The sequence below is a fragment of the Centruroides vittatus genome, unplaced genomic scaffold, assembly GCF_030686945.1.
Source record: "Centruroides vittatus isolate TY-2023 unplaced genomic scaffold, ASM3068694v2 contig_400, whole genome shotgun sequence".
NCBI classification, from domain to species: domain Eukaryota; kingdom Metazoa; phylum Arthropoda; class Arachnida; order Scorpiones; family Buthidae; genus Centruroides; species Centruroides vittatus.
This window is the reverse complement of record NW_027122215.1, coordinates 1,649,718-1,677,070: the sequence shown is the minus strand read 5'-3', so window position 1 is coordinate 1,677,070 and position 27,353 is coordinate 1,649,718. Positions and strand designations below refer to the sequence as shown.

At 30.8% G+C, this 27,353-nt stretch overlaps 2 protein-coding genes across 2 annotated transcripts in view; one reads left to right on the top strand and one right to left on the bottom strand.

Moving 5' to 3' along the window:
• LOC136976422 (gamma-tubulin complex component 3 homolog) overlaps nt 1–5,506 on the bottom strand; it is a 37,124-nt gene extending 31,618 nt beyond the window's left edge. Inside the window, exon 1 of the mRNA XM_067271686.1 lies at nt 5,355–5,506. Coding sequence (XP_067127787.1) covers nt 5,355–5,439 — 85 coding nt within the window. The 5' untranslated portion in view covers nt 5,440–5,506. The remainder of the gene's footprint in view (nt 1–5,354) is intronic.
• Nucleotides 5,507–8,780: 3,274 nt separating this feature from the next.
• Nucleotides 8,781–26,543, top strand: mus201 (rad2 superfamily protein mus201). The gene is made up of 12 exons (XM_067271684.1): nt 8,781–9,102; nt 11,394–11,566; nt 18,572–18,762; nt 19,967–20,156; nt 20,240–21,077; nt 21,152–21,408; nt 21,487–21,594; nt 22,002–22,215; nt 24,625–24,769; nt 24,838–25,026; nt 25,713–25,797; nt 25,871–26,543. The coding sequence occupies exons 1-12, from the start codon at nt 9,012–9,014 to the stop codon at nt 26,144–26,146; spliced, it is 2,757 nt and encodes a 918-aa protein (XP_067127785.1). The 5' UTR covers nt 8,781–9,011; the 3' UTR covers nt 26,147–26,543.
• Nucleotides 26,544–27,353: the final 810 nt, after the last annotated feature.

Below are 27,353 nucleotides of genomic sequence, written 5' to 3'. Positions count from 1 at the left end.
CATACTTAATTTTATTTATTTATTTATTTTACAAATGCAATAGGAAGTGTCACTTAACAATTGATTTCCTCCTCCAATTTAACAATAATAAAAAACCCCTTAAAAAACAATAATAAAACAAAAATATGAATGTAACAAACAAATACATGGAAAATACAATATGATTTAAAAAAATTACATATAAAGTAAACAAATAGATTATAAATAAAGAGAAAATTGCATGTTAAAGAGTAGGCATTTACATATGTATTTAAAATGTAAAAATCATTCAACATTACTAATGCTTTGAGAAAAATGATAAAAATAAGACCTAACAGAAAGAGCTAACCTAAAAGAAGGAATAAAAATGCAGAACATTGGAGAATCCATAGGGAAAGTCAATCAGAGTGAATAAAACCATTAAAATATTTGTAAAAAAGAGATCAGAATATTTAATGAGATCAGTAAGAGAGGGAAATCCCAATCTAGACTTAGCAACATTAGGATTAGGTGTAAACAGGAAGTTAGCAAGTTTGTTTAAAATAAGATGTATTTTTTTGATAATCTGAAACTGTGTTGTGACTTCTTTGTTTCTTAAACACTATGAAGTGTAATAAATTCAAACACTTGGCATTCTATCAACTGAACTAAATAAAGATGATAGAATGTCAAGTGTTTGAATTTATTATAAGAAACAAAGACGTATTTTATCAAAATGACATGAGGCAACCATTGCCAAATTGAAAGGCAATAATCAAATAACAATTGGAAGTTAACAATTAAGTTAACAAAAGTTAAGAAGAGGGAGCATACTACTGTTTTAGATGAAATGGATTTACAAAAGCACCATAATATGCCTCGACAAATAACTAAAGATTTTATAATTTTATAAGAGTGCCCTTTTAAAAGCAAGTCCATTATCAACGATGATTCCAAGGTCATTAAAGGAGTTAATATATTGAATACATTTGTTGTTTATGTAAACAGGGAGTAAATGGATATTGTAGTTTAAGGAAAAGCACATTGTAACAATTTTATCTACATTAATTTTAAGAAGGGAAGACATGAGGTTAAGGTCTGATTAAAGTGCATAAGGATTGGGGTTTACCAATTTAATGTTGTCAGCATAAGCAACAGTAGTAGAATTAAGTTGACCTAGAATATTGTTAAAATTGGCTGAGAAAAAAAAAGACTGCTTAATGCAGAACTTTGTTGAATGCCACAGACTAGGGAAAAATCTAGGAATTCAAAATCAACAAGCTTAATTTTATAGGCATGCAAAAGAAAATAATTGTTAAGCCAGGAATGAAATGAAGGGTCAATATCAAAGTGTTCTCTGAGGGTTGATAGAAGAATGTTCTGAAGTACTGAATCAAAAGCTTGACTGATATCAATATAAATAAACGCTTTCTAAATTTTAGAGAATTACAAATAGTGTATCTAGGAGATTAGTAGTGGTGGAATAGCTTTGAAGGCCACAATCTCGAACTGGAAATGATTTAGATGAAATTGAATAATATAATCTATGTTATAAGCATAACTCAAAATTTTTTAACATTGCAGTGGAAATGGTAATGGGGCAAAACAAGTGTCTTTTTAGGGACAATCTGTCTGCAATTATGATAGATGCAAGCAACTGCTTGGGAACAAAACTAGCACATTAGTTACACAAATGTATCTATTTAAGTAAAAACAAATAAACTAACTAAATTCATCAACTTTTTAACACATTTCAGAAAACCTACTGTATTATATAATGGACTTTCAGCTTTAACAGACAACCCCTTGCTTGAATTAGCCCATTAAATCAAGGTTTTACTGTAATAGTATCTATAATAGTAGCAACTGTGCCAAACCTACAACATAGGGCTAACTCAACTGTCCTTTGCCAAATACTTCAATGATACAGAACTAGTGGGATAGTGCCATAAAATAGTGACAGTTGGCATAGTTCTATGTTGTAGTTTGTAGCACAGTTGCTACTTTGTCCCTTTTATTTTTTCCCCTTGCAGTACATCTAGGAAGCATATAATTGAAGTAAGAAATGCCAACAGTTGAAGTTATTGTACTGCAAACAAATAATGACTAAAATTATTTAAATTTGATGTTTAAAGCACCGATTAAGATTAATTAATGACAAAAAATAACTGTGCCCTATCAGCGACATGAAGAGGCTAACAGTTTGAACAGATACGTGAAAATGCCTATTTACATGAAGATAATGCTAACTATAACAAACTCTGATTATGATAAGCAAATTTTTATAAGTATATTTTAATTTGTGTTTTGGAAAGTGCTAATTTTGATAACATTTAATGGTAGTAATATTTGTGATTATGATGGATTCTACTATGGTTGAACTTTAATTATTTACAATTCCCTGTAGAATAAAATATGATTTATACCTAAATATAAATTGAAAATTTTAATGGAATATCATTACTTTGTCATAAAATTATTTTATTATATTCTACAGTAAATAGATAACATTTCTTATAAATGCAAGTATATTGCCAATAAATTGATAATTTGATCATTAAACCTTAACTGATATCAATTCAACAGATTTCTAAGTTATCCTAATATCCTATTTATCTCAAATTCTGATAAACAATCTGATAAGTCTATTTTTACACATTGAAAATATTTTATTTATGCTTTTCTACATAACCATTATTTTTTGCCTAACATTTTCTGAAATATTGTTGAGACTATTAAGCGAGATTCTCTTGCTAATTTTCACCCAAATCACTAAGAATAACAGAAAAAGTCTTACTTTTGTTCTCTCACTATTGATAATCCTTAATTATCCAATAATTTAATAATGACTGAACTATAAAATGTAACAATTGATCAACACTTAGATAACATGCTTTATGTTTTAAGTATGTTGAAATAATTTTATTTCAGAGTAATTTTACAAATATATTAAAACATTCAATCTACAAAATGTATTCAAAATTATTTTGAAATATATTCTTTAAGACTGAAGTTTCTTTTCAATACTTAGTTTAATCTTACATATTTTAGATTTGGTTTGAAACATTAACCAAAAGGTTTCATAACAGTTAGAGTACAAAAATCATTTTATTATTAAAGAAATTTTTAAATAATGATTATTCCTCATTCTATTTTGTTTTAATTTTTAATTTTCATTATATTATCCACAATAAACAATCAAAAAATAAATATCTATTTCACCATTATTTATTAATTTGAAAACAATCCAAGCTTAAATATACCTCATTTCAATTAAAGCCAACTTACAGAACATTTTTCATTAAAATATGAAAAATAATCAATGAATGTTATCTTTCATTCAATTCAGAAAATTACAATTCTGATGAAAATAATGAAAAAAATATTTAAAAATTGAATGATTTTACAATATATAAACAACTCCACAAACCTAATTTTTGATTAAGTCCAATAATTTGGCAGATCATCTTATTTTCCAATGTTTTATCATTTCTTTTGCTTCACTTCACTTGATTATATCCCTATTGACATTAACTAGGTATATTAAGTTATTATTCACTTAATCCTATAGAATGACAACACAATTGTCATTCATAAAATTGTATCCAGGGCTCCCAACAGAATATTTCAATTACAAATTCAGAAAATACTGGTTTGGATGTAGATATGTTATGATACGACTTCTTCAAAATAGTCTAAATTTAACATGTAATAGTTTGCTTTGAAGCATTACAAAAAAAATTTCTCAACTCTACTATAATAGTTGAAGGTAGAATTGAAACTGGGACAGCTATTAAGAACTGTTTTAACTCCACCTTCAACTATTATAACAGAGTGAAGAAATATATGTAGAAAAAAATCTAGATAAAACTAAAGTATAAAACACAAGAAAAAAACAAAAATTCAGCAAAAGAAATGTAAAATTTAATGAGAAACTAATGCTTTCAATGGTTTTAGCATTCATTGTCAGATTACAACCATTCTAAAAATAAACATAACAACTGAACCAAATTTTTAAAAACAAGGCGCCATTCAATTGGTTATCAAAGCAAGCATTAATATTGATATTAATCAATTAGAAAAATTTATTTACTGGATTTCAAGAGAGGTTCTCCACACTTGCGAAAGTGTTATTGTCCACATAATGAATTGCTGCATCTTTCCTGCATGCCTTTTACATCTCCAGTTTTCCCAAATATTTGAGATGGTCAACATCTCCAAAGTAACATACAAGATGTGCTTTTCCACGAGATGAGTCGAGAAATTCCAACAATCAACAAGAAGTCGATTGCTGGAATAGAAAAGAACAATAAATAATTATTCTCTGTGCAAATAAAATTTGCACAGAGAACATAAACAAGTATATAGATAAGGTCTGACGCATAAAAATAAGAATTCCATGATCACTCAAAATGTTATTAAATGCACAAGTAAAATGTTATCAATATGCAAAATATTCATACTATAAACATATAAATGCAACCACTCAGGGCTGCAAGGGGTGCCATTTCCCATACTAACATTCTTCTGTTTCTCACCCTCTGCCAGCCCCTACTGTCACTCAATACAAGTTTAAAAGCAAACAGCAGAAAAAAGTCACTTGATGAAACAGAAAACAGGCACATCAGACTCAAATACTAGGCTACACGAACGACCACAGGGTAAAGAATAAAGTTTAATACACATTTTCATTTGGCCTTTTCTTTTTTCTATTGAACATTGTCACAAGCACATACGACACGCAAGGAGTTGCCATACCGATACGGCTGCTCCCTGCACAATAATGAGTCGCTAGTGATTTTATTCTATTATGTTTTTACAGTAACCCATGCTAAATCTATACAAGCTGTCAGTGATGCAGATAACCCTCATTCAGAAATTTCTGGTTACATCCCTGGGTTGAAGTTTACCTTGGTAGTCCCATTGGCCGTGCTTCGATTAGCTTAGGTTGGTTTGGTTAAGTTAACGGCACAATTCTAGTAGGCGTTTCCTTTTTTTCTTTTTAGGTATTCCTTTCTTCTGTTTACTAAAAATATAGTTAACCTAACCGAAGCACGGCCATTGTGACTACGGGACTACCACGGTAAACTTCAACCCATCCCTGTACACTATTTATATGAAATTTCTAAAATATTAAAAATATTTTAAGAATAATTTCATAATACATAAGCATCTGCCTTCACGCAATAAACATTTTTGCTCTAAAAATATTGATTCCAATTAAATCAATTTAATTTGGTTTAATTAAAACCATTGTTTTGTGATTAAGTGTAAGAGCACGCGCTTAATTTATTTTGAACTGTTGCAATACACAACAATAAAATGTGATTTATTTTCAAATTTATTTAACAGATCAATTTCAATAAAAATTTAATTAAATGCACGTGAACTCTCACCTGAAGAAAGATTTGTTAAGTGACAACAAAGTTTATAAACTAAAGCCGAAGACGTATATTTGTCGGGGGAATTATTATGAGCCATTTATAATCAAATAATTCTTGTTATTTTTCTCTACGGTTTCTGAAACCCGCCATCGAAATAATCTCGATATCAATCCTCTTTCGCAGACGTAAGTAAATACGGTTTAAAATATTTTACAGATTTTTGTTTTTTTCGTAATTTGAAAAATATAAATTATTATATATTACGGTATTTTTTACTGATATTTATTTAATACTCGATAGAAATAAATTACGATTTAAAATTAAAAATAATTTCGAGACAAGTGGTCCACCAGATGGCAGACTGGTTGTGCGAAAATTTTCAATAGTAATAAAATATTATATATAAGAATAGAAAAAAATGAACCAATCAAATCTTACGTTTGGATTATTGGAAAAAATATTTGAAATCTTACTAAATTTCTATCTAATAAGGAATTATTCATAAATTACATAGCGCTGTACTTTCAATACCATTCCACCCCTGTAGCGCTTCGCAACACTGTCGCATATACCCACCCGCAAAATTATATAGCGCATATCTTCGATCAATCTTCTTAATTGTACTAAGGAATAATACACAGCACGTGGTACTGAAAGTTACATTATCTTATTAATCACATGTATAATGTATAAAGCAGTGACGTGCTGTTAAGCTGCACGGTTCGCTATGCGACACTTCAGCGACAAACGAATCATTCTGTTACCCAAAGGACGATACCCTCGCATTACATAACGTTTTGGTAAATCCAGGTAAATCCACGTAAATTACCTGCATACCTACCTATCCATATCTGGGTTAGGTAATTTATGGACAGCTCAAAAAGAGCCACCAGTAGTGTTGCCACCTTTACAAAATCGCTGACCCGGACGCCAGGTCAGGTTTGTTCGAACAGAAGTTCCTGACGCATGCGCAATGTTATTTTACAATGCGAAGAATAACGTGCATGTTGGTTCTAAATCAGTTACAGTTAGGGACTAGGGACTTGCGTAGGAGTAACAAACAAGCAGAAAAAAAAAGTCGAGAGGCAGGTTGCGCGTCACACGTCAGCGTAAACAGAGTAACATGGCGGAATGGCAGATGAGTTTCAGTGAGTGTGAGGTCTTTCGTTGTTCAAATGGTGTAAATTTATAACAATGTTTGCAAGAACTTTGCTTCATCGTAATTTCAAAATTTCTACGAAATTCCCGGACAAAATTAATACTTCACCCGGACAGTGAGTCAATTCCCGGACTGTCCGGGTGAAAATCGGACGGGTGGTAACACTATCTTCGATACAGCGCTCTTGGTGGCAACGACGGGTACTATCGACCGACATTTTACTTTAAGTCAAAACATCGAAGTCTATATCACATGTTAGGCAGGATTGTCACTTTAGAATACATTTTTTCTCATCTAAATCTAGATTATTTGTTTGCCCTTAGATTTGAGATTTAAGCAATTAGATAAGTGATATAAATTTAGATTGTTTCATTTCGAATTTAGCTTTTCTAGATTTTCTAGATTTTATTTAATTATTATAAATAGTGTTGCCACCAGGCCGGTTTTCACCCGGACAAGCCGGTTTTTAAATTTATGATCCGGATTAATTATTAATTGGTCCGGTTTTCATAAAAATTCTGAAATTATGATCAATAGTCCCTCTAATTTTTTTTCTTCTGTAGATGAGCGGAACATATACTTCTCTGAGCAAAAAATTTTTCTGAGCATATATATATATATATATAAAATCTTATTTTTTCCTATAAAAATGAAAATAATTAATTATAAAGTAGAGATTAAAATTCATTTTAAAACATACTTCCATACAAAATATTATCTTTTGTCAATGATTTAATGTATTTAATTAATCGAAATATACGTAGCAATAATCATGTTGCAGACAGAGTGAGAAATAAGTAAACAACATTTCAAATCAGTGTGCATGCTCGCCTGCACGGCACATAAATTCTCGTGCGCAGCAACAATTTGAGCAGTGCGCGGCCGCGCAGCTTAGAGGGAACATTGATTATGATGAAACAAAATAAATTTATAAAAATATTTGCGAGTATTTTCTTTTTAACGGTTAAAGACTTTAACTTCACACTCCCACCCAAACTTATCTTATCCCTAGGTTAATTAAGAGTGACAGAAAATGTACTTTTAAAATTCTAACTTGCAAATATCTCTGGCAAATATTACGTTTGTTCCAACAAAAGTCCTTGGTTTAAAACTGACATGCACATTCTTCAGTTCTTGGCTGTAAAATGACATTGTGCATGCCTCGTACGGTTTCAAATTCGAACCAGTCAGGGACTTGTGTGAAACAAACCTATTGTCCGGGTAAGCAGTTTTGAAAAGGTGGCAACACTAATTATGAAGAAGTTAAGATCACAGTTTAAAGTACAAACAAGTAAGTATAGTACTTAACCCTCAATATAACGATATTTTTATAATATAAGCCAGACCTTGAAGGGCTTTACTCTCAGCCATATGATTGTTTATTTATAGTGTACTCAGGTCAGTCTGATCCGTACCATACTCAGTACGTTGTTGATTTTTTTCGGACAGTGTTTTTTTTTCTTTTGCAGGATGCAGTGTTCTTGTGTTTTTATTAAGTTATAGTTTGTTTGTAAAAATATTTACAATAAAAAACTACATTTTGACCTTTGTCATGTTATGAACCACATTGTTGAAGCTAAAATCCTTCTAAGAGATAATAAGGAGATAATGATTGTGGGAAATAGAAGAAGTGTTGCATTTTCTCATCAAAAATAGACAAAGAAAACATGCCAGTAAGCGAAAAAGGCTGATTTGTAGAAACTGCACCGTTAGGATATGTACCGTACAAATTGTGCACTATATGCATTATTCTGGATAATAAAAGTATATTAACACGAGCTAACCTTTTGTTCGTTATGTTGTAGATAACAACTTTAGACACTTAAGCCGTGAGCCCGAAGAGGGATTGGAAAATTACTAATCCGAAACGACAGCCTTGACCGCTCTGAAGGACCCGGGATCGAATCCGGACGGGTCGAAAAATTCCCAGGAATTTTTCGGGATGGTCCGTCCGGATATTTCGGGCCTTACCACCCGGCCGCCCCATTGTGGGCCTGGTCGAACCCATAATGGACTTGCTAAAAGAGGTCCTCCTAGTGCCCACAAGGCGGAAAAAGTTTTAAAAAAAAAGCCGGTAAACTATGTCATCGAAATCGTTAACTTAACGCCCGATAATTGTTTCATGTACCCCGACCTACATCGAGACAAAAGTATTATTAATTAATACACTATCGTCCGACCATAAAAGCGACTAGTCGTAATGTTGACTCACCAAAAATAAAAAAAAATAATTGCGTCGTAACAGCTGTCATCAGAGGGCGCTTTCTATATACAAAATGGATTCCTTTTAATTGTGTGTCAGTGCAGGCATCGGAATGTAAATTTGAATGGCCATTACTCCTTGCGTAGTTTTTCCACTATTTGTTAATGGACTAGGACAAGGAAGAAGGGATATTTGAAAAACCGTAGGTATCACAAAATAAGACAATATGAAGAAAAAAATTAGTCTAAAGACTAAGTATTAAGTCAAGCAGTAATATACTTTAAAAAAAAAAAGAAAAAAGAAAAAAATGGGAGTCCACGGCTTGTGGGATCTTCTGTCACCTGTTGGACGACCAGTTACTTTAGAAACACTTGAAAACAAGACACTGGCTGTCGATATCCTTTTATTATTATTTACTATTAAACATTACTTTCAAGTATTTTGTATATATTTGTGTGTATATTTACAAATTACCTAAAAGTAACTTCGGTACCATAACTTCTACTAGAACATTTGAGTTTATAATGTTTCTTTAAGATTAATTTGTTTATTCTTATATACATCCATATTTATACACAATATACATTACACAGGAAACCCCCTGATGATCTGATAGGGAATAAAGGTTATCAGAGTTCATGAAAGTACAAATTAGCGTGGTGTTTTCTCCAATTATGTGGAAACAAGAACGTGGTCGATGTTCCTAATAGTGTGTGCACGTGCATGTATTGTACTTAACAATTCAGAATCTTGTATGAAAATTTTGGTTGTGCATGCAACACTCTCCCTGCTAATTTTGTCTGTTTCTTGTCCTTCTTCCAAAGTACTGAGTTTTAAATTTCGTTTATAATACTAGCAGGTACACATAACAACATTAAATTCTTTTTGTTACAATGTGGTTATTTTAGGCATGGCAACCAGTGCCTTTAACATAAATTATAAATGCGTTAACTTCTACTGATCGAAAACAGTTTTTACCTTGAATCAGTACTACTACCTATTCTCCATTGTCCACATCAGTCAAGGCTAGCTATTGCTTGACTGACACTCTGCATGTATTTGTGAACTTCGGTGCTTACTATCTCTTGCACTTAGTGCCCGTGTGGAGGCAAAACCCCCACATTCCCCTAAAATTATATAACATCAAGTACTCCATAGTCAAGTGGGCTACTCTAAGCTGGCACAGTCACTGGGCTGAAAGGTTACACATGATAGTCTTGGTGGAGCATATGGAGTCATAGTGGAAAGTTATGTGAAGAAGAAAAGTTACTGAAAATTAAGATAATTTGTGTGAAAGTCTTTTTTACATTTGATCACCCAATTGCACCCTGGAAGTAGGCTGCTGCAAGGAGGGCTATATCACAAAGTGTCACATATCAGATTATGGTTTCTTTGACTTTTTTTGCTCCTTTTGGGCTCAACAGCTCTGTTAAGGTCCCAACAGTGTCATTCACATCTGCAATTGTGCCAATAGTAGAACAAGTTTCTGAATGCATTTATATTAGACTAGCTGTTACCCGTGACTTCACCCGCACAGATTTTGCAAGCAAACACCATTTATATTCAGTATTTCAACAACCATAGTAATTGTTATATAACACCTACCACTGAGAATGATGAGAATTGCCGAGAATCAAACAAACTGTTTTCAATTTGATGAATGTTCTGGAACGTTTACAATTGTTCTATAATCGAACCAATATGCAATAACAAATTCAAATTTTAAACGGTTTGAATATTTGGTTAAAAAATCAAAATATATATAAAAATATTTAAAACAATGTCTGAAATGTTATCAATTTAATATGTCTAAGTACTCAATGAAGTACTAAACAGTTGAAAACAAAAAATTGCATCTGAAATAGTACAGTAGAAGCCATTCTTCAGGTTAAGCCAAAATTCTCCCCACGGGGGTAATTTCAAAAAATCCCTTCTTAGTGTGTTTTCATGAAGTACCCTAACTATGTACAAATTTCACCTCTAGGTTCAGCGGCTTGCTCTGGGTGATGATGAATCAGTCAGTCAGGACAAGTAATTTCATATATTTAGATAATAGCATTGTGTCTTATAAGTGTAGAAATGACAATATTTATAATAATTTACCTGTGCATAATTATTTATAATATATAAAGAATTATAGATAGAATATAGTACTAAATATTTTTTTGTATATTATACTGAGTGATCTAATGAAAAGAGAACTTTAAGAAATAGAATGAGGGGTTTGGTGATGCCATGAGATGACATTCAACTGACTTATCATACCTCACTGACTACCAAATGTAGTGTTACTTTATTACTGTTATTTAAGTTAAATGTTGGAAATTCCTTACACTACAGAACAAAGAATTTTCATAGTGGAAAGTTATGTGAAGAAGAAAAGTTTACTGAAAATTAAGATGATGGTTTGTGTGAAAGTCTTTTTTCATTTGACCACCCAATTTATTTATAATTAGTGCTAAATTCTAGTTTAAAATATAATGATTTCCATTAAAGTGTTTTTTCTTATGAAGATACTTTTATGAGTTTTTAATACATGTAAAAGTTATGAATACACATTCTTTCCCTCCATTAATCTATTAAATTGAGGATTTACTATTTGAGTAAATATTAATGAGAAAACAAAGTTTAAACATTGTTATTAAAGATTTATACACAAATAAATAATTTTCTTAACATAGTATAAATGTTAGTATTTGGCTCAATCAAGCGGTAAAAGGTTGCAGAGATAAAGATGGGCAATCTCCCTTAAATGCACATTTAGTGACTGTTTTTCATAGAATTTGTAAACTTTTATTTTATAAAATTAAGCCAATTTTTGTATTTGATGGCCAGCCTCCTGAATTAAAGAAGCAAACATTGGTGAGTTCATTTGTTTACGATTTTGGTTGATAACATTTTGTTGTTTAATTTTTTAATAAATATAAAATTTTAAATTTATTTTTGAGAATTTTTTTTCTTTTAATGTAATAATGTAATAGTAAATATATCATTTTATTTTTTGATTTAGGTAAATAATAATAATAATAATGATGATGATGATATCATTATGTTTGGTTTAGTGGGTTATACTCGGTTGACAGCAGTGGCTGTGTACTATGCCGGACCAGAGTCAAGGCACAGCAACCAAAACAAAACTAAAAGTAAATAAGTGTGTCGGTGTCAGTGTCTGTATTTAGGAATTTCCTAACAATGTGGCATGTATTCAATATAGTGGCCTTCTGTAGTGTGATGTATGTGTTTCTATTCAATTGTAATTTGCCCAGGCATTTGTGTAGTGTGTGTGGTATCACATCTGTAGAGGAGAGAACAACAGGTACAATAAGCACCCTATCCATCCTCCACAGATGCCTTATTTCCTGGGCGAGTTCTGTGTACTTACTAACTTTTTCAGTGTATGTGTTTTGTACATTGCGAGTGTTTGGAATGGATATGTCTATAATGTATGTGATTTTATTGTGTTTGTCAATGAGTGTGATGTCTGGTCTGTTGTGGTAAATTGTTTTATCTGTGATTATGGCTCTGTCATAGTACATTTTGTGTGTGTTGTTTTTTAATACTGTCTGTGGAATATACTTGTAGTATGGTTTGTGGATGTCTAATTATTTGTATTTGTTTGCAAGCTCTTGGTGTATTATATTTGCTACTTGATTATGTCTGTGTAGATAATCTGTCTGTGCCAAGAGCTTGCAGCCAGAAGTGATTTGTTGTATAGTTTCTGGCATAATGTGACATTTGTGTGTGTTGTATCTCTGAGTATGGGTTTTCTGTAGTTTTTAGTATTTATGACCTGATCCTGTATGGCAATCATGAATCCTTCCATCTCCACAAAGAGGCATCCCCGAGCTAACCTGCTGTTTGACACAGTTTTGTCAACAAAAGGCCAGGGTCAACAAGGGCCAGGTCATAAGGATGCCTGCCATGGAGTGCCTTTCAAGCCCACGATTGCTTAATGGTTTCTATGCTTTTTATATGTTGTGTTGTGTCCGTATGATGTGAGTGTAAGTTTAATGGTGTTCTTTGAGTCTGCTAGAGTTACTGCTTTATGTAACTGTGATGTTTCTTGTTTTTTGTAGAAAAACTCTCGCAGTGACTGTATTTGTTTGTAGTGAAGGTTAACTATGTCATTCAGGCCACATCCACCATCTTTACGTGGAAAGGTTAATCTTTCTGTGGCAGATTTAGGATGATATTGTTTATGCTTAGTGAGTGTTGTTCTTGTTTTCCTTTGGAGTTGCTCGAGATCTGTGTGAGTCCAATGTATAACTCCAAAAGAATATGTGAGTACTGGGATGACATATGTGTTTATTGCTTTAACTGTGTGTTTTGCATTTAACTCTGTTCTGAGAATAGCATTTAACCTACTTTGGTATTCTTTAATTAATCTTTGCTTTATTTGTGCATGTTCTGTTAGTTTGGCCTGTTGGAATCCTAAATACTTGTAGAACTCGCCCTCTTCCATGGATTCAATAATGTCTCCATTTCAAAGTGCAAAATCTTCTTTCTTCAGGATTCCTTTTTCTATGTGAAGTGTTTTGCATTTATCTAGGCCAAATTCCATTTGTATGTCCTTGGTGTATGAATGTGTGATTTGTAGGAGTTGATGAAGTTGTTTTTGTGTGGATGCATAAAGTTTTATGTCATCCATGTACATGAGATGTGACAGTGTAAACTGTGTTGTTTTTTCATGTCTGATATTGTAACCATATTGCGTGTTATTTAACATTTTGGATAATGGGTTCAGGGCTAAGCAGAACCAGAAAGGACTCAAGGAATCTCCTTGAAAAATTCCTCGCCTAATAAAAATTTGGTTTGTTTGTATGGAAGTGTTATGAACCCTAAGATGTAGTGTTGTTCTCCAGTGCTGCATAGTGTTTTGGAAGAATGTAATGAGTGATGGATGTATTTTGTACATGTGTAGAATATGTAGCAGCCAACTGTGTGGAACACTGTCAAATGCTTTTCTGTAGTCTATATATGTCATGTGTATGTTTCTGTATTGTTTGTGTGCTTGCCGTAGAATGACTGAATCTATGAGTAACTGTTCTTTGCATCCCCTGTGATTTCTACGGCAACCTTTTTGTTGTTCCGTAAGAATGTCGTGTTCTTCAACATGTTTGTATATTTTGTTTGCGATACAGGATGTCAATAATTTGTAGAGTGTTGGAAGACATGTAATTGGTCTGTATTGTGTGGGGTCTGTGGTATTGTTGGTTTTAGGTTTCGTGTAGGTGATGCCCTGAGTAAGAAAATTTGGCATGTCTTATGGATTGATGATGATGTGTGTTAGGTGTTTAGCTAGTTCCTGGTGCAGTGATGTAAACTTTTTGTACCAGAAATTGTGAATGTTGTCTACACCAGGTGTCTTCCAGTTGTGTGCACTGTTAACAGTGTATTGGAAATCATGTATGTTTATTTCAGCACAGGGCATAGTTGGTATGTTGTGCAAGTTTCTGTTCTCCTTGATCCAGCCTGCATCAGCATTGTGCGTGACAGCACTGGACCAAAGAGAAGACCAATATGTTGTGAGTTCTTCTTCTGTTGGTGTGCCACTGTGCTGTGTATCAGTGTTTGCTTTGTTATTAATTTGTCTGTAAAAGAGTTTTTCATTGTTTGAAAATAATTTATTTTGTTGTTTTCGTAGTGTACATGTTTTGTATCGTTTGAGTCTATGTGCTTTGGCTGTGAGTTTTTGTTTTAGTGTATCAATGTATTCTGTAATGTGTGTGTTGTGATGTTCATGTTTTGTGTGTGTTTTTGATTTTCTTGAAAATGTTTTTGAGCTGTTTCTTTAATTTGGGTGTTATGTTATTTTTAGTGTATTGTGTCAGCCTGCCTAATTGCTGTCTAATGTCATTTATTTGTGTTTCTATTCTTCTCTGCCAGGTAGGCTTGTGATAGAACTGTGTTTTGTGTGTATTTGTCTGTGATTGTACTTTCAGACCATGGTGTGTCACTACTGTGACTGCCCCAGCATAAACTAATGTATGAATGTTTAGAGTGTAGAAATTGAATGAATGTAGTGTGGTAGTGAGTGTTTACATAATTTAGTGTTTTTCCTACTACCTTTGATTTGTTGATTTTTGGTATTTGTGGTCTTTGTGTGGGATCTATACCTGTATATTTAGTGAGTGTTTCCTGAAATATAAATAAGAGTGTATTAACTAAATGTTTGTCTATGTTATCAGTGATGTATGAGGAAGTGTCTGTAGTATCAATAGTGGTAGTTGCTGTGTGTGTGCTGTAATTAGTGCTTGTTGCTGGAATATCCTGACAGGTTACATGATCTTCATTAATGTTAGATGTTTCTGTCTGTTGATGTATTTGATCAGCAACCTATTGTTTGATAAGTTCAAGTGTTGTTTGTGAGATAAAGTTGTTGTGTATAATTGTTTTTTTTTTTAATCAGGTTATCTTTGTTTGGTGACAGTGAGGTGAGGATATTGTTGTTTGAATCTATGGTGTAGTTGTTGTCTGTATGCTGTCATGTTTGTTTCGAGTTTTGTGATGGTATAGTAAGTATGGATGATAAACTCATTTATTTCCATTGTCCATTTCAACCATTGGCGTGGTTTTCCAGCCTTTGTGGTCTCTGGATGCATTGCCACAGAAATACCAAGGCTAGGTTGGTTCCTCACATCTGTTAAGGGCATTGCAGTAGCAATGCTTGGGCCGGTGCTGCTTTCGCCACCAGTAACCAAAGGAGACTGTGGCATATTTTTCGAACATGAGCCTCTGCCTAACCCATGCACGCAGACCTTGTTAACCCAGGTATCCAAGCCGGTATCAAACTTAGGCCTGGTTACTACCATGATAAATATCTACACAGAATGTGGGTGTGGTCATTCTTAGCTTCATTTCTCCCCATTGACCTTACTGGTGTCCCTACCAGGAGCTTGTGCTCCAGCCTGCATTGCCCTATGGATCAGTAAAATTACTAGGCTCTCCCACCACGAACAGGTGGTGACCACAGGAGAGTTATTATTATTATTATTGTTTTTGTTTTCACACGAATTCAGATGTTTTTAAATTGTATTGTTCTAAATTGCCAATTTATTTATTTAGCTTGTGACATTTTTATTCACTGTTTATATTTTTTTGTGACTGTTTCCAGAAGTTAAATGATATTCCCTTGAAATTCCTACCTCATAAACTGACTCATGCTAGAATATAAACTATTTCCTGTTTTATTCATTTTACATTTGTACAGTTTTGTTACTGATCCTTTAAAGCAGGGATGGGCAACCCATGCCCTCAGGCTGCACGCGGCCTGCATTAATATTTTTTTGCAGCCTGTGTCACACAAAATATGAATAAATATATCAATTTCTCAGCTTAAGGAAGTATGCAGCAAAAATTCCAATGTTATTTTCTACAAGTTATGTATGTGAATAGTTTTTCCCCAATGAATTTAGTAAAAATTAAAACAAGAAACCAGCTAACAGACACATCAAAACTAATTTAAAACTAGAAGTGACTAATATTTAACCAGATATTTTTGATATATTACGTTTACATCAGTTTCAGAAGCTAAATTAAGTATACCTATGCTAATTTATAATTATATATGAATAAAGAATTGTGATTTACTGGCATTTTTTTTTTCCTCTTTTCTCTTGTATGCAACCCGTGTTGGTTCAAAAGTTTTGAAATGCGGCCCTTACATAGAAAAAGGTTGCCCATCCCTGCTTTAAAGAATAAAATCATGTTTTTCAGAAACTACTCTGCTTTAGATTTAGTTGAAAAAATTCAAACCTATTTCTCACCATTGTTCAAAAGTGTTTTGAGATGACTAGTAGTACACACACTACATTTCTACTAGTACCTATTTAATATAATCCAATATCTGGGAATAAACCTATCTTGCCTTGATTTACCATGGATTGAATTGGTGATATGAGTTATTTGTTGTTATCTCTAAAGATATTCTTATATTTCTTTACAGGTATATATTTTATCTTTTTAGAGATTCCATTTTGCCACTTAAAGGAGCTCTTATCAAAGGATGAAGTTACTTATTTGCTTGAAAGTTTTGTTGCTGTAGATTGTGTCAGGAATATATGATCACTTTCCAAAACTTCCTGGGTCATTTCATTAATTAACTAATCTCTGTCTAAGAGATGAAATTATTGATATATTGGGAACGTTCCCCTATAGCTTATATCGGGCTGTAAGAACCATTTTTCACTTTATTTATAAATATCCTGCCGTCATCACATTGTTATGATTTATTTTCTGCTCTTAGATTTTCCATTTCATTAATGAAATGATTTGTTTCTAAGATGGGAGGTATCTAAGGAACAAAATTCATAACCTTATATATTCCAACTCAATAAAGCATGGTTTTTCTAGCAGAAAGAAATTTTATACTCTAGATAAAGGATTTAAATGGCAAAATAGAACCATTAGAGATGATGTATGAATACCGTCAATGGAATTCCAGAACAGCTTTAAAGAACATAAAAAAACACATCAATGTTTTTTGTTGCTATCATATTTTTTATTTTTATTTTAATGTTCTGAAATATGATTTAATAGCATTATTTATTTTAAAGATAAATGAAAATAAAGATAAGATAAAGAAAAAAAAATAGGGAGGTAAATAGAAATAAAGTTAGATAAAAATAATTTCTATTTATCTATATTTTTTGCTAATTTTTTTATTTATTTTCATTTGTTTTTATGAATGGAAAATATAAGCAAAGTCGCTTTTTATGAAATATGCTGGTATGCAATACTTAGGGTTGTTTCAAAATGAAAAATTGTGCTGGAAAATTGTACTAGTTTTGTCCTGGTCTACAAAAAATAAGATATTTAATTAATATAACAGGGGTTGCTCTGGAAAATTTTTTAAAAATTGCCAACCATTTTGCCAATTTTTAATTTTTTTTGCCACTTCAAATTATTTGTTGTCACCAGTTTTACTTACTAATTAATGTAGGTGCTAGTAGCCTTATCAGTTTGGAGCAGTGATTCCCAAACTTTTTTGATCCACTGCCCCCCTTGTTCCATAAAGTTATACCCAATGCCCCTAACCCATTTTCTGTTGTGTGAGAAAGGATTGGAAATATTCTTAGGAAAACTTTTCTATGAATCTCACACTTTGTGTTCTTACCGTACATTGTTCTCAACATCTGGAAACCATTAAATGCAATGTTTCCTCTTATCCATTTAACAGAGGAAAGGGAATGGCTGTCAGTGACCTCGACTTTTGCCTTTGGTCACCGTTCAGTACCTTGCCTCCCGCATCCCCTAGATTTACTCACCTCCCACAGGGGGGGCGGTAGCACCCACTTTGAGAACCACTGGTTTGGAGCCTGGAAAGCAAAAGCAACATGTTAAACTGTCACTTAGAAATAGAAATAATTTTTAATGAATAATTCCAAATAGCACATTTGATCACAATGCTTAACTGGTATTTTACATATTTTGTCATGTCAAAATTTTTATGCTTTAGTTACTGAAAAAAGATCAAAGTGAAAAAAAATGTCACCCAAAAAATTCTCCAAGTTTTCTGTCAGTTGATAAAAAATCTCCAGTTTGGAAATGCTGGGCGACATTGCATGAAAACTGCCTTTGGTTCTCAATGTCACTTCCTGTTTTCCAATTTAAACTTGCCACTTGATGTCATGACATCTCACAGAGATGAACGGGAGCTTGACATTCTGCTGTTTTTTCTGAAGCATGCTTTGTGATTCAGTTTCATGCTGACTGTTGAAATAAGCTAGGGTTTATATTACCACTTTAATAAAAATATTGTGAAGTGGTGATTTTGGCACTATGCAGCACAACTTGATATAATAATTTTATTATGATTGGTATCATTTCATCATTTTATTTAAGTAAATTTTTTTTTGTTTTTTGTAGCTTGAAAGACAGAAAATGAGAGAAGATGCATCTCAAAAAAGCAGAAGAATTTCGCATTACATTGTAAAAAAATATCTCATGGAACAATTAAAGAATCCAAAGAAAAAACAGCCAACTTCTGAACAATTAGTTGTAAATAAACCTCAACAAGAACAACTTCCAGAGATTCAAAATATTTATAATGAGAATGAGTGAGTAAATTTATATCCATTTAAAATTAAATTTTTTTACAGAAAAGAATGTGTTCATTTTTATATAACATAAAATTATTACAAAATATTAGACTATCCTGTTACAACACTTCTTACATAAACACCTAACCATTTACAATTTAAGGTTTCATATTTAATTAATAATCCCAAAGAAATTATTAAAGCCTCTGTCTAAAATTGAGCTAGATAAGGATATTTTGATGATAGTCATAATTTAAAATATTACTTCATAATACTTTCAATTAAAAAATATGTCTATATGTTAAATTTTATTTAAACTGTTGTTTGATTCTATAACATTTGAATCTGTTTGATTTTTAAGAATTCTATGAAGTTTGAAGCTGTCCTAAAATAGGAAAAACAAAATTTTAATCCACGGTCCTCTAGGGACAGCAAAGCGGTATCAGAGGGACCGTAAAGGGATCATTTAAGGCAAAGTAGATGCACCCGTCCCATTGAATGTACATTTGATGACTAAGATTTGCCATTTTCTGAATAAATAATTCTTTTTTCAAAAAATATTTTGGTAACAGTAGCCTATATGTTAATTGTAGTTAATTTTAAAGGGTCCACGAGCAATCTAAAAAAGTTGTAGAGAGACAGTCACACAAGAAATCCTAAAAAAGTTTGAGAACCACTGGTTCAGAAAGTTTTAAAAATATATATTTCCAAAAATGTATTAGTACCATAATAGAATTATTCAGTTTGAATAAAATTTTCAGATTGAAAACAAAGGTACAAAAAGCTATTGGTTTCTAACAAAAGTGGAAGTATCATTTCTTGGAACATCAATTTTTAAATGTTTATTACCTTTTAAATTAAAAATGATTAAATTATGCATTTCTAATGGAATGATTAATTACTGATTATTGGAGAATTAATCATCACTTGACAATCAGTAGAAGAGCCGATTAGTATGATTAACAATTAGCAAACAATTAATCAATATGTCTCTAATTGTAATGAAATATATTGCTCTGATGGATGTTGTCTGCAAGTGAGTTTGATTAAAGATAATGTGTAAGTTATGATGTCATATGTTGTACACTTTAGGCTTTTAGACCTATTATATATATATATATATCTTCTAATTCTAATTACATATTTTATTATATATTGAACTTATTATATGATGCATGTTGTTTTCATTTTAATAAAATCCTTTAAAATTTTAAATTTTCAGGACTGATAGTGATGATGAATTTGAAAGTTACCACCCTTCTATTGAAATGCACTTTCAAAATCCCTTTTCCATCAATTTTGAAACAGATGACTTTAAAATGTTACCACTGGATATACAACATGAATTACTAACTGAAATTAAAGAACGTTACAAGAGAAAATGCTGGCTAGAGCAAGAAGAAATACCCGAGGTTGATTTTTTTAATATGTATTAAACTAAATTAATTTTGTATATTATATGTGAAAATTTCACTAATTTATATTTCACATTTAGAATTCTGGTGAATTTTCCAACTATCAAGTAACCCAACTCCTGAACAGAAGAAAAATTCAACAGAAGTTGGAGGATGTACGGAAAACAATGAGTCAGAGAAGTGCTGGATTCATTAAGGAAATGCAGTTACCATATCTAGATTTAGAAGAGGAAGAAGAAATACCAGAAGGAAGACGTATAATGTCTGAAGAAAATTCACATTTTATACTTTTAAAGCAGTCTAAAGTTTCTGGTAGTGGACTAGCTACTGATGATTCAAATCAACTACCAAACAACAGAGATTCAAATGAAATAGTTATAATAGATGATGATGATAAAAATTATGAAAGTACATCAAAATCAAGTAATATAGAAATTGTAGACCTTTCTTCTACTGAAGATAAAAAAGAAGTTGAAATATTAAAAATTGACAGTGAAATGAAAACATCTATAGATGAATCTAATATTCAACATTCTACATCATCAGATAAAATGAATGTTAATACAGAAAGCATAAATAATGATAATATCCAACATAAAATCATGGAAAAAGAAGTTTTATTGAATATTAAGGATAAAGTAGATGATCAGGATATTTCAAAACCAGATGTTCCTGTAATAACTATTCAGGATAGATTAGATGATGATAGTGACAAAATAATAGCAGAATCTCAATCAAAATTTAATTTTTGTGAAGATAGAGAGAATGTTAACAAACCTCTTGATAGCTGTTTTACAGATGAGAAAAATGAAATTTCTATTATTTCAAATGATACAAAAGTTGATAAAGAACTTGACAACAGTTGCAAACAAAATCAAGATAATTACATTAAAACAGAAATTTCTAAAGCAGTTAAAGGTATTTTCAATTGTTGTTTTATTACAAAGAATTTGTTATATATATATATAATGATGATTGTAATTGTTTTTAAGAATCTCATATAGATGAGGAATCGCCAACTGTTATCACAATTGATATGAATAAGCCCCCTACAGTGGATGATGAATTATTTCCTGCATCTATATTTGAAGAACATTTTAGCGAAATAGGTGAACATGTTGAAGGAAAGGAAATGTCTAAGTTTTCTGTAACTAATGACAATTTGTCTTCTGATGCAGTAATTAATAAATCTTCAAATGAAAATGTTGAACAAGAACAAAATGATGAATGGGAAATGTCAATTGATTTTGCAAGTACTGAATTTTTTTGTTTATTAATATACAATATTAATATGATTAATTTTTTTCTTTACATTTTCGATGATTAGGAAAATATAGATGAATTGGAAGCAAATGTGAAATTGCTACAATCTGAACAACAAAGTCAATATAGAAGAACATTAACTGTAACTGAACATATGTATGAAGAAACAAAAGTAAATATTTATCTATTCATTTACATCTATTAACAACTTGATATTTTTGTGAACAACATTTTTAAAATTAATTTACAAAACTTTTAAGTATATTCAAACAAAATTTACTCTTTAATCATAAAAGATATTCTAAAGATTGTTAATCTCAATCAAATAAAATTTAAACATGTGTGACCAGACAATTGCAGGATTTAAATCATGCTACTTTACCACTACTATTAATAATTAAATACTGAGTAATTTGGTGCTATCTCTTATTAAATTTAATAATTGTAATTAAATCCTTATAAGATTGTTTGGTTTCATTTTGTGACCAAAACAAATTATGTTAAATTATATATTTTTTCTTATTTTATACTTAATTTTTCTACATGTTTTTAAACCATCTTTTTTATATAAAACTGTAGGAATTATTAACATTGTTTGGGATTCCTTACGTAAATAGCCCTGCAGAAGCAGAAGCACAATGTGCCCAATTGGAAATTTTGTCACTTACAAATGGAACAATTACAGATGACAGTGATATATGGTTGTTTGGTGGACAGAAAGTGTACAAAAATTTTTTCGTACAGAAAAAACATGTAGAATTTTTTAGACATAATGATATCAAATCACATTTTAGTAAGTATAGTTGAATTCATATATTTAAAAATAAGATATTTAATAAGGTTAATTTGGATGTTCAGTTAATGACTAGGATACTTAACTAATGGGTGAATTTTAAATTAAGAAAACTTCGTCTTTTTACATAGTTAATATAAAAAGACTGATCAGAATACCTAATAAATAAATTTCAAATACAGAAAACACATTAAAAAATGTTTATTAACTATAAACATTAAAAAATGTGTTTTCTGTATTTGAAATTTATTTATTTAGATATTCTAATAAGCTTTGACTATTAATACCTAGTTAACTAAATCAATGTTATAATGGAATTTTTTAAAAAATTTATTACAAAATTTAACAGTTGAGTATATATAAACACTGAAAACATAATAGTTTATAAAAACATTTAATTTACTAACATTAAATGATAGAACATACACTCAAAAAATTGCATGTAAAAATCATTTTGTATGCTTTGGCAGAGCAATGTGATACTCATTTGGAACTCTGGAAGTTCTATAAAGTTTAAGAGCCTCTTATTTTTAATGCAGAGTGATCATGTCACAGATTTGTCTGTCTGTGTTTTTTTTTCACTAAGTGAAGGCTGCTACTGCACATTTTAGTCTGGTCATGATTTATAAAATGAGCTGTAATTAATGTATAGATAAAAAGTCATATTCATGTTCAACTGATTCATGAGGCTGCCATTTGAAATAATGATAATACCACACACAATATACATAACTAATTGGCTGATTTTAGCATTTCTTACTTTAACTACATGTTCCAACATGTAATTCAAATAAAATGAAATTGTGATAAAATGGGGCTATCACTAATAAAATAATAATATCACTTTTACAACATTTATTTGCTCTGATTTGTTGATTTTAGCTTGATGTCATTAAAATTGGAAGTTTCCATTCTTGCTATACTGAGAATTTGGTTGAGAGTTAGGTCTGAAATTCTCAATAACCAGGAATAAGGTGGAGAGGGTTAAAATAAACAAAAATTTGCTACTGAAGACTATTTTCACCATCATAGCATTGTTTTTGATTGTAAATATCTTTAAACTATTGTAAATATCTTTAAACTAAAATTTCATGTTGAACTTCTGCTTTGGTTATTTTATAATCAAAATTCTGAATTTATTAATAGTTATTCTTACTTTCTTAAAATAATAATGCATGAATATTTACTTTTAAACTATAATAGGGTCAAATAAACAAAAAGCAATTGACTTTGTAAAAAATAACTTAATTTTTTTTTAGCTGTTATTAAGATTGATGAGAAATGCTTGAGAAGCGAAATTGATAAATAAAATTTTGCATACTTTTTTGATTTTGTACAGTAGTAATTTTTTAATTTAACTTTGTTTTGGAGATTTAAAAAAGAGAAAATACTTTTGTGAAGACACTGTCTAAAATTGCTTCCTGAAACATTCCATATGAAATTTAATTTTCAATTATCAAAGAGCAGATAACTTTTGACTATTAAAACATAAACACTACAAGAAATAAATATTAATTGAAATTAAGAGAAAACTAAAGATGATTCTCTTCTAGGAAAAGTCTTGTGTTTTGTGAAAACGATGTTTAATGTACAACTTGCCATATATTTCATAAATAAATTTAATTTTCTACAACTATTCTCAATTTGTATTGATAAATTTGAGTTAATTATATTAATATACACTGATAAAGTTCTGATATGATCAGTATTATAGATCAGTAATTCTCAGTTATTTGACCAGTGGACCACTTATGTCTCCATTCACTTTTTATTCTGTAATTATCATTCTAGATGTGTCCCAAAATATTTTGTCTATCTGATAGCATAATGTAAGAGAGATGCAAAGCATGAAAATGTTTTTCCTCTGCTTTAACAGCATAAAATTGCATTTTGGAAAAATGACTGGGTCAGTCTATGGACCATTTGGCACAAACTCGCAGACACTAATGGTCTATAGATCATACTTTGAGAACCACTGTTCTAGATGATATTCTGTAGTTTGATGTCATTAAATTATAGCAAACTATACATAATACAAACCATTACAAATTGTTTCAAATGTCATTAAATTTTACTATTATTATGACAAAGCATAGATTTTATTTTTGACTTCTTTTTAAAGCTACTTTTGAATCAATGAAAATCAAATTCCAAAAATTTTATGCAATGGTCTACATAATTTGTAAATTGATGAACTTTAATAAATTAAATTGATTTAAAATTTGTTTTGTAAAACTGTGATTTAATTATACTTAAAAATCATTTTAATCATCTCTTAAATGTATTTCATTATAATTTTTCATGAAAGTAATATATTTATTTCTATATATCGACATAAGTTTAATATTGATAATGTGAAAGATTAATATTTTAAAACAAAATTTATTAACTTAAATTTTTTTTAATCAGATATGGATCGCGATAAATTAATTGCATTTGCCTTGCTGACTGGAAGTGACTACACTCAAGGCATACGTGGTGTTGGTCCAGTGACTGCCATGGAAATCTTGAGCGAGTTTCCTGGAAATGGTTTAGAATCTCTTCAGAATTTTAGGTAATATATAAAGAATTTTCTTAAAATTTGGATCAATTGAAAATTTTAAAATTTTCTTTTGTAAATAGAAAATGGTGGGAAAGGTTTCAACATGGCAAAGAACTACCAAAAAATTCTACATTAGTGAAGTTACAAAAATTGGAACTAGGTGAAGGATTTCCAAGCAGCGTTGTATATAATGCATACATTAACCCTGCTATTGACCAGTCTGCAGAATCTTTTTCATGGGGTCATCCTGACCTTGATAGTCTTAGAGAATATCCTTTATAAAGTAAAATGAAAAGAAAATAATTCATAATAATAGAATTAAGATAATCTAATTAACACATTTGCTACATAAAGAATTTTTTCCATTTTTTTTTTCTTATTTATATGTTTATATAAGAGGTTACTGATAACAGAAAATACATTTTTTGATGTAAACAGCATTTATTTCCATAAAGTTGATTATTCAAAATTTAAACATTTTTCAACCATGTTAAAGTGAATTTATGTAAATGGAGACATTACTGTATATTATTGTATTTTATAAGAAATATACGTGTATCATTGAGACGTTTCTTTGAAATTTAAGGACATTGTATATAAAACTAATTTATAATAAGCATTTTGGATCAAAGGATAATTTAAACTATTCATATATATGATATGATAATTGGTTTTGATGATTTTTTAAATCACTATTGAAAAATGAAATTTAAGATTGTTTTTCAAGAAATTTTTGGATTATCCATATTAATGGTAATAAAACTATTAGAGAAGAAGGCAAATAATTTTTAAAAATTTCATTATATAGTCAGTCTGTGCATTTTTATGCTATTGAAATAAAAATATAGATCCATTTTAATTGAATATAACAATGTAGAATTAAAAATTTTCGATTGATTTAATTTCCAAACAAAAATTACATAATTTTCTTATTCTAATTCCTTAATGTTTGTAAGTTTGCAGAAGAAAAATTCGGTTGGAGCTTGAAAAAGATTGATGAAATACTATTGCCCGTCATGAAGAAAATTAATGAAAATCAGGTAATTATAAATTTCGTAATTATTATTTTTAAATATGACCATTAATCTTAATACATCGTATCAATTTATTTAGACACAAAAGAGAATTGACAGCTATTTTACCATTCAATTAAATAAAAAGGAGAATCTTTTCCCAAGTAAAAGGCTTCAAAAAGCAGTGAAAAAGATGCTTCCGGGAAAGAATGATACTATAAATGAGCCAAAAAACAAAAAGAAAAGATCGGATCAGAAGAAAAAGATTCTGACAAGAAGAAGATCCAAGCCACAATCAGGTAAATCAGGTACAAGTAAAAAACAGCCTGTCAAAGTTATCATCTTATCAGAAGAAAGCTCATCAGATTCTTCATAAGAATGTAAAATTTTTTTATCAAATTGTGCATGAAACATTAATGAAATGACACCCTAATATTTATTAAAAATAGATTTTGATATAATGGAGTATAATAAACTTTTTCATTTATATTTAGTTTTCTATCTATTGATAAAACACAGCTACAAAGTTACTCCATGCAATTGTTAAACTTGAGAGAGTATTTTGTGAATGGTTAACAATGTTTTTTGTTCATCAGAATCAACATAGAAAATTTATTTTTGAAAATCTCTGTTAAAACAGAATACCATCATTTTGTAAAAGTTTACATTTAAATAGAAACATAGATTTTGTAAATTGAATTGATTATGATTTATATTCTTTATAATATATACATAAAATGTATTCAGGAGAATAAAATTTGACTTAAATTCTATTTGATAATTGTAGCAGATTTAAGATTTTTCCTAAACTGTACAAAATTGGGTCTACCCAGTGGCGTATCCTGGGTGTCAGCCACCCGGGGCGGAAGAAAATTTCGCCGCCTCCTTATTTAGGTACAGTATCTCAATTTAAAAGACTAAAATATACAGTAATTCTAAAGAACTTTTCAGCAAGAACAATCATTATTATTGTGTATTGTACAGGTTCAAATTTTTACAAGATGATGATATTTATTGTGAAATTTTGCCACCCCTAAAAGTGCCGCCTGGGGTCGGGCCGCCCCTGCCGCCCCCACTACGCTATGCCACTGGGTCTACCAGTGGCCAAGTGGACAAAATCACAACACCAGTAGTTTGCATCTGACCGACAAGCTGGCCATGCAGAGTTTTCCAGGTTTTCTTTGACTTAACACCTAAATAGGGGCCAGTGCCCCATAGAAAGCCCTCCCGAGAGGCATCTTCCTTGGCAAATTGCCCATATTGTGCTGCTATATCACACCAAACTGAACCAAACTATTTATAATTGTGTGATGGATGAAACAGTGGTAGAAAGTAACAAAAGTGGTTTGCTCTCTGCTAGGCGACAACAAGGCCTTTTTCCATGCTCCTCATGGGTTAGACGGGCCCACAATGGGAAATTTCCAGGTGGTGAGGGACAGGATTCCATGTATCTGGAACAGCCTGCTCCACGAAAAATTCTTGGGATTTTTCCAGATTAGCTTCCAGCTCCCAGAGTAGTAGGCTGATACCTTAACCATCACGAACATCCCATATTTTGAATTTGAATGAACAAATTTGTATTC